General features: G+C 37.4%; 1 protein-coding gene across 1 annotated transcript; it reads left to right on the forward strand.

Moving 5' to 3' along the window:
- The first annotated feature begins 1,888 nt into the window (after nt 1–1,888).
- On the forward strand, nt 1,889–8,281 carry LOC113229286. The gene is made up of 6 exons (XM_026462837.1): nt 1,889–1,995; nt 3,897–3,986; nt 4,488–4,601; nt 5,194–5,386; nt 6,046–6,190; nt 8,138–8,281. Exons 2-5 carry the CDS (start codon nt 3,903–3,905, stop codon nt 6,177–6,179), a joined length of 525 nt encoding a protein of 174 aa, XP_026318622.1. The 5' UTR covers nt 1,889–1,995; nt 3,897–3,902; the 3' UTR covers nt 6,180–6,190; nt 8,138–8,281.
- Nucleotides 8,282–9,172: the final 891 nt, after the last annotated feature.

A 9,172-nucleotide genomic window follows, 5' to 3' on the forward strand; every position in this document is an offset into this window, starting at 1 on the left:
TGGGCTCGTCTCATAGCCACCTTTGAAAAGGAGTCTGGGTATTGGCTAGAGGCACTATCCTCGGCCTGCATCGGCACGTTACGGGTCTTTTCCTCACATTAGCTGTCTGCCTCCGATTGGGGGCAAGTCAACAGTCCACCCCCATCGATGCATGTGTGGTGATGCTGTTGACGAATTTGGTCACCATGGCCTCTCGTGTACTTGAAACGCTCGTTGGCCGACACGCAGCGCTCAATAGCATCATCTTATGCGCCTTCACCGATACCAGCAGTTCTCGAGCCCACTAGCATCTATCGCAATGATGGTAAGAGGCCTGATTGTATGACTGTCGGTCCATGGAAGCTAGGGAGACAGCTAGTGTGGGACGCAACCTGTGTGGACATTGTAGCAGGCTCTGTGGCCAGAGCGGCCGAGAATCGCAAAAGCCTCAAATACGCCAACCTTGCTCAGTGCTTTGTGCCTTTTGCGGTTTAATTCCTGGGACACTGGGGGCCACAGGCGGAACTTCTAGTGAAGCGCCGCGTAGAAACCTCCGGTCACCACAGGGCTGGCAGTAATTTCCGCCAAAGAATAAGTTTAGCAATTCAAAGGTGAAATGTTGCCAGCCTTCTGGGCACGATGCTCCAGGGTACGGCCCTCGATGAAAATTTCTATTTATAAACTTTCTTTTTTTTAAGTATCTAACTGTTGATAAACAGGGTGTACATTTGAGACGGGGCATCAAGGCCAGCTACCTTAATAGTTGTAGTTACAGGAAAACGGTTATAGAAGACTATCCATGAATTTTAAAGATATTTTGATTGGCATTCATAGATTTTGAAAAAATGGTATGGTCACCAAGATAAAAGGCAATTTTTACAAAACTTTTTTATGCCACTCGATCCGGTCTCTGGTAAGGATCAATAGTCTCTATGGGACCAAATGAGGTAAGACTGGTAAGAGTACTCGAAATGTCAGAAATCACAAAAACCTTTTACCATACATTTTAAATGAAAACCACACATTTTGTTATGAAAGAAAGTGGCCACTACTTTACAAAATTAAATAAGAATTAAGTAAAACCAAATTGTAATCATAATAATATAATTATTTTTTAAATTTGGAACAGATTTGTTTTGTTTTGATAATAGCGAATTGTTCCTAGGACGAACTAAGTGTTATTATAGTATACAATGACAATTCATATGAAAAATAAAAATATAAAATCAAAAACATTAACTTGAAAACATTCATATGAAACGTGCAATGACGTCTAACGGACCAATATTATCATAACACCTTTTTTAGGATCGTATTCTAGAACTCTACTCAATGCTCAAGTCAGGACTTGAGTATGATTCAAAGCACTAGAAATCACATTCAAGTCCTTGCCTTGACCCTAATGACCCTATTTCCAGTGCTTGAAATCATACTCAAGTCTGCTCAAATCCTGACTTGAGCATTGAGTAGAGTTCTGGAATACGACTGTAGAGAAAGCTAGAGACTAGAAAAAAAATTAAATAATAACCATTTATTTTTTTTTTTTATTAATAATTTTGGCTTGGATGTAAGTCCTTTGAGCCATGTCTTCGTTTAATTATGTTTCTGTAAATATGGCCGCCACAAAGAGGATAGGCAATTTGAGGCGGCGTGGTTGGATTGACTCGGGATTCCCTAGAACGGGCCGATACGGGTATTTTAGTTCGAGATTCGTATAATTTCGCGTTTTAATCGATTAAGGAACAATAGTACTATCCTATTCCACTTTAAACTAGATTTCACAAAATAATTGAAAGTCAAAATAAAAGGACACTTTTCCCTCCAAAAGGCCCAGAGCGAATCCGTTCTTTGTTGAAAAGCAAAGTAACGTTTCTGAGTTATTTCAGAAAAAATATTTGCTTAAAATGAAACAAATACTTATTTCAAACCGCCGCTAGGGCGCGTGGTGGGGCGGTTTTTACGTCATTTTATAGAGGAGGTGATAACATTTTACGAGATAAAAATCACATTTAAAAGGTAAAAATCTAAAGAATATAGAGTATTGCGTTTATTTAAGTATTAATTTCCGTGATTTTTTGTGTTTTGGTTAGTGTTTTCTAGCGGTAAGTACGTGTAAATAGTGTCAATATTTCATCGTAAGGTTAGGTTCGAATTTCAAAAAATGTGCATTTTTGTTCAAAAATCACGAATATTTGTTTTTTTGTACAATAAATTAACGTAATTACAGTTTTTAGATGAGTAAATGTACAATTCTGGTAACGATCGAAGATTTTATACAGATTGTCTTGTTACATAACTGGTATTGATTGTTAGAACTTAGGTAACCTCTTATCACGATAAACCTTTTCGACTTGCCTATTAATTACCTTACGTAGTTAGTTAACCACTTTTATGGTATATCTAGTTGTTTAAAATTAGTCAATTATGACATAATAACCTTACTGATGTTTGAAACATGGCTAAAGGAAGTTTTGATAAAATTCTATGAAGTTCAAGGAAAAACTCATACAACCGACCGCAGTTCAATTTATACCAATTGCAGTTGAAGTTATGTCGTTTATTAAATGTCAACATGTCTATACAGTTACTATAAATGTGGAGAGATAATTCATTAACCAGAAGACAATACCTTCTGAAAACCATATAAGTACATCCTAATTCTGGTCTCCCTACTTCACTTATTTTGTTATTTATTTATTAAAGAATTTCGTAAACTTCTGATATGTTTCATCATGATGGTTTAACACATTAACTGTCACATCAGACAAGGGTGACTGCCAGTGAATGTTCCATATTGGCCACATCGGACAAAGCTGATGATTGCAACAACACACCTTTACTCTGGTGGTCACACAGCACGCACAGCCATTGAGAGTTGTGTGTCATGGTATCTTTTTTTTTTTTGAAAATAGTATAACAAATTTTAGTTGTAATATAAAAAAAAGAATTCTTGAAGAAATTGGTTCAAATTCAGCCGGATCAAAGAAATTTTTTCTAAGTGTTTGACCTTTGTATTAATATAGGAAATGAAACTATTTTTCTGGATTTAAATCGCGTATATTTGTTTTTTCAAACATACTGTGACCATGGGACCTGTAAAGGGCCCGAAACATTGGTTTGTTTGAAAAAACAAATATACGTGATTTAAATTGGGAAAAATAACTTCATTTCCTCTGTGTAACAATCGCGAAAACCTAAGAACTCGCTTTGTATTAATAATTATAAAAAACTAGTGGAGTAATTTCCCAAACATCATGATATTAAATAAAACTTAAAATTTATAAAAAAGAATTAAAATTTTTTGTACATGAAAATACCATCCAAATATGAAATAAATATTATGTAATATTTTTTATAATATCAAGTGACGGTACGAACAAGTTGTGCGCTTCACTGTCATTTAGAGTAATATTGTAGAATAAAATCATATGTGGGTTACATCACTTTGCGCTGACAGCCTCATTTCACGGACATATTTTCTTAGCTCCAATAATAATTGATATTGCTTCCTTATCTAGGGCTTATGTTTAAACGAGTGATTTTTGTATGGCCATTAGAGGGCCGAAAGTAAAAGTAATCTAGGAGATGTAGAGGCATTTTATTTGTGCCATGGCAAAATCTACAAAAGGTTGGACTCCACCATACTCAAAATACTGTGTGCCGTGAGAGCTACGATATTGAACATTAAAAAGCACTAAGTTATGCCTTCAACATTAAACTAATGCTAGCTGTTCGACATCGTGAGTCATAGTCAGATGTCTCGGGAAATGTGTGTTTAGGTAGACTATGCAGAAACTCAATGAAGGGTTCAGGGGTGATAAACCACATGGCTGGCTTCCGCTTTTACAAGCTCATGAGCTGTCTCTCTGCTCATTTAAGGACATTTAATAGAAATGAAGAAGTTGTTTTGTTTACAGAAAGAAATGGCGAATTTTCTTCTACGCCGTGCACTGCTAGATGCAGTTCGCGTTCCCGCTGGTGCTCGCTCTGTCAGTGAGCTTGCTAAGGTATAATTTTTTGTTACCTTAATGGCGTTTGATCACATAGTAATTTTTTTTTAAATAAATGTGGTCGCGGAGGAAAAGACTCGTGCAATATTTTGTAAACAGATGTGTAGGCAGAGAGTTTGATGCCGTGGCTATTTGCAGATAAAGCATATAAATTGAACCGCCTCGTTTTTTGTTATAACACAAAATATGGAACAACTATACTGACAATTTTGTAATTGTATTATTATCTAATTCAACTGTCATTTTGTGTTGATAGAATGACATGAGACATGTTGTTGAAATAAGTTTATTGTGAGATGTCTACACTAGCTCGGTCAGATCAAGCCAGCACATAAGTGAGTCAATGAATCCAAGTTCTTCTAAAGGTAGAAGGCTCTTTAGATCAATCAACAAGATCAGCGTATCTTTTCTCATTCTTAGTTTACCTATTCAATAGATTTTCTTTGAAAAAGTTCTACTACGGTTCTACTTCAATGTAATATGGTTGTCTCTATACAGATCGGCAATCGTGAGTGGGTCGGTTTCGGATACAACGGCCAGCCCAACTATGCCGACCGGTCCGACTTCCCCATGCCCGCCGTAAGGTTTCGCCCCGACACACCCGACGTTAAGGTAATTAAAATGTGATTTATGTTAAGAAGAATTTCTACGAATAAATTGTGATACACAAATGATAACGATAGATTAAGAGACATGAAATACCTAAACTAAACCAAATATAAAACGCTGTCAATGTGACACGTTGTGTACATTTGCTATCGCGCTAAAGGAATTCAAATAAACTGCTAACACTCAGTTGCCTTCACAAAGTTACAAATTCACTTGAGGGGCAATACATATATACATACATCCTTATACAATAACAATCCAGTTGATATTCAAAATTTGTCAGAGTGATTCATAAGGGCAATTTATCCATATCTGTCATATAACACCAATACCAATGTGCATACCAATAATCGCGGTACACATGATCAAACATTGGTGTGAAAATTTAGTGTCCATGGCGTTTACAGGCGAAACTTTTTGCTATGGAGTTTTCAGGTCGCCTTGTCAAAGCCCCCTTTGACTATAAGGCTAGCAGTTACTTCCAAAGAATAGACTTAACTATCCAATGGAGACATGCTGCCAGCTCCCTGGGCAAGATACCCCATAGGCGCGGCCATCAATTAATTTTCTACCGCCTACCTGTACATCTTTGTAGGCTCTACGTGAGAAAGAGAAGGGCGACTGGAAGAAACTGACTCTGGAAGAAAAGAAAGCCCTGTACCGTGCGGCGTACTGCCAGACGTTTGCCGAGTTCCAGGCGCCCACTGGCGAGTGGAAGGGTATCCTAGGCTGGTCCCTCGTCATCGCTTCGCTCTCTGTCTGGATTTACATGGGCATGAAGCTTTTCGGTAAGTGCTGTTCTTAGTGTCGTATTCCAGGACTCTACTCAATGCTCAAGTCAGGATTTGAGCAGACTTGAGTATGATTTCAAGCACTGGAAATATGACCCTAACGGCAAGGACTTGAGTATGATTTTAAGTGCCCACTGCAATACTCAAGTCCTGACTTGAGTATTGAGTAGAGTTCTAGAATACGACTCTTAGATAGGAATCGATGGTCGTTGGGGCGGATAGGTTCTTCAATGGCGAACGCGCACCGCACGACGCTCAATGGGTAGGTACCAGGTGGACCGACGATCTGGTAAAGGTCGCGGGAAACCGATGGATGCGGGCAGCGCAGAACCGATCGTCGTGGAGATCGTTGGGGGAGGCCTATGCACAGTAATGGGCGTCGTATGGCTGAATGATGATGTTCTTAGATGCCATGAACGAATTAATTGGAGATCGTAAACCTTGAGGGGCTCAGAAATGTATAATATGTGATAATTCAAACTTGGACTGTTAAACCTTATTACTGAAGCCCACTCTCTGAGTTTCTACTTCTGTGAGTTGTCTCTTAAGTTGGAAACCCCCTGAACTACTACTACACTAAATGTACTACGTACATTTATCCTCCTTGTATGCCTCAATTTGTCATTTACTAATTTTGGAATTGATTTGAATTTCAGTGTACAGTCCGTTGCCCGATTCCCTAAAGGAGGAGAACCAGAAGGCGCAGCTGAAGCGCATGCTTGATTTGAAGATGAACCCCATCGACGGGCTGGCCTCGAAATGGGACTACGAGAACAACCGCTGGAAGTAAATTTATACAAGGTTTGCACTTTGCCTACAGTTTGACCAAGAAATCGATTATTAAACGAAAAAGTCACTTTTATTCATCGGGAGCAGGCAGTACAGAGGGTTATACTGAGTGGGTGTTACTAACGAAGTTGTTAATTAATATTAGTTCCACGTCATTCGTTAGATGGCGCTGTAAGTAATCGTTTATCGCACTAGATGGCGTTGTAACATTGCAAGAAAGCTTGGGCACTTTTATTTCAGATACATTCATCCATATATTTGTTAGTAAAGAAAAATACGTAGCTAGAAAAATAGCTAGTGTTAGGTTTAAAACATCGAGTATATAACCAGAAATAGAGACGAAATATCATTTAATTTGTTTGAAAACTATTCTGCCAAATCATTATGGTGACAACTGCGCTCCGATTGGCCAGCCCGGTGTCGTCAATTGTTTTACTTCAAATCGACCAGTTTAACTTGAACTTTGTTATAATGGACGAAAATTGAAAAATTACTTATTTAATTATTGATGCAATGTGATTCCGTTTGTTTTCTAACTTAAAAAAGATGTTTGGCTGTTTTTCCCACGCCACCCAATGGAACAGCCCGCATAGTTAGAGATCTTTATTACAATAAATACAGAATATTTTTGTAATATTCGGAGACGTACACACAGGTCAGTTGTTGGCGCTGTACAATTTCAGCTTTTTAATTTGTGATTTCAGCACAAATGAGAGTTGATATTTAAAAGTTATATAAGGCCCATTTGACTGATGGGTTACCAGGGATGGATGGTCCTTATTTCGTCTCTATTTCTAGCTAAGCTGAGTTCGCTAAGCTGGCATAGTTGGTTGCATGCAACTTCGTGAGCTAAGTTAAGTTAGCTTCGTGCGCTGGGTGGCTTGCGCTTAAAGATCATCCATCATCTCTTTTCACGGTTAAAGTAGGTTCCCAGTCATAAAATGACTATTCGCTTCTACTCATCTTGAAAGGACAGTGTCAAACTCCCATACACATTTTTGTAGACACAATTTGTATGCGTCTGTTTATGAAAAATATGTTACTATTCTGAGAAGTTTAAAGATATTCCAGTTTGAAGTTTTGGAAGTTACGTGTTACGTAATTGAATAAAATATATTCGGATTATTATTATATCAAAATTAACTAAAGAAACCTTAATAGAAGCTGAATGATGTGGGTTTGTGACGTGACTAAAGTTCAGAGGAAATTATATTGTATACAAGACATGAAGTTACTCATAAGCCATAAAAAAAAATCTGAGTTAATCAATAATATACCACGGACTAGTGCACTGGTAAATCGGATACAAATGATTTTTTTTGTGAAACATGCCATCTATTCCTGATTTTCGGAACTTTTTTGTCAGATTCACCATTTTCTCGCGTGACATTTTGGTGAAGAAATTATCAACTTTATTTTTTGTAATGAAATAGTTAATCTATTACTGGCTTATTACAAATCGGTGGAATCAGTACATTTAATATTACGTGAACTTAATGTTGACCATTTCCATACGTAGGTACTGAAATTCCGTTTTTGGCCGCTAGACGTCGTTCAAAATTAAGAAACTGATAGTTGTACATCTCAGTCCGGTTATATACTAATTAATCATTAGAGATTCTTTTAAACATGATTTTATTTCCAGACTTAGATAGGCCGCTATTATAATTTGAAAAACCTAATGAATTTATTTTATTTAAACTTAAGACATTTGAAGACGTTAACTAATTCTTTTAACAATGATTTTGCCATTGTTCTTTTGTATACTATGAAATCCGATAATATTACATTAATATGATAACCTTGGTTTGATTCTGCAACCAGGACAGTCTGCAGACTACCCAACTCCTCAACCACTTACAGCAGATGGTGACTTTTCGTTTTGTATAGAGGGTTCTTTTTAATATACAGACATAAATGTCACTAACCCCTAAACGAGATTTAATTTGTTGTTTCCAGATAGTTACGGTGCTACACCTGCGGCAATACGCTGACACCGGGTAACTTAATCAGTAGTCAGAAGTAATATTTATAAGCGAATACAAATGTAAGATAATTAAATAAACTAAATTGTGATTCCAATCATTATATATACTTATTTTCCAAAAACCCTAGTCCTGTTTCTGCGTACTTGGATGACAAAAAGTTCGTGGTATTGGCCCATCTAGTTGAATATAGTCCCGAGCTATGCTGTTTGAAATAAATATTGTAAATGATAAATGTGTAAAAGTGTTAATTTACAAACAGGACTCCTACAGTTCCTCGCTCATTGTTTACCTATGAAGCTAAGAACTATAACTAGTGCATGAGTGCGCTCTGTAGAAACAGTTGCGTCCTATAAATAATAATTAATCAAATTCAATGATATTAATACGAAATCAACAAATTAATATCTACAGTCGTGGTTTATCAGTTCCTTATTTGATTTATAATTCGGGACTTAATCATGTGTAACATATATTTTAATTACTTCGACGTTTCGGACTATTGCAACGTCCATGGTCTCGAAGTCTCGAAGGGACTGAATAGCGCGCGTTCCCATTATGTCGTTATAATTTTTAAATGAAGTTTTTTTTATAATATCAAATGACGGGACGAACAAGTTGTGCCCCTGATGGTAAGCTACACACCTGTCCATGATAGTTGCGTTACCACTCATAGCTTTAAGTCGCAAAGATCTAAAGGTCACTACCACTGCGCCCGTCACCCTGAGACATAAGTTGACAAGTCCCATGTGCCTGTAATTTCACCAGCACCCTTACCCTTCAAAGCCGGAATACCGTAATGCTCACATTATTGCTTGGCGACAGAAATAGGTGGCAGTACATGGACGAACTCTTTCATAAGGAGGCCAACTGCTGCTAAAAGTTCTTCACATATAGTCTTAGAGTATAAGCGTATAGTACAACATGATTAACTGTCGTTCACGACTTTTTTGACGTTACGATGACGGACTGTCAAGACAATGGGAAGAGCTAGTACGATAGTCGTTAG

This window comes from Hyposmocoma kahamanoa, unplaced genomic scaffold, assembly GCF_003589595.1.
Source record: "Hyposmocoma kahamanoa isolate Upper Pololo Valley unplaced genomic scaffold, ASM358959v1 100082, whole genome shotgun sequence".
Classification (NCBI taxonomy): Eukaryota; Metazoa; Arthropoda; class Insecta; order Lepidoptera; family Cosmopterigidae; genus Hyposmocoma; species Hyposmocoma kahamanoa.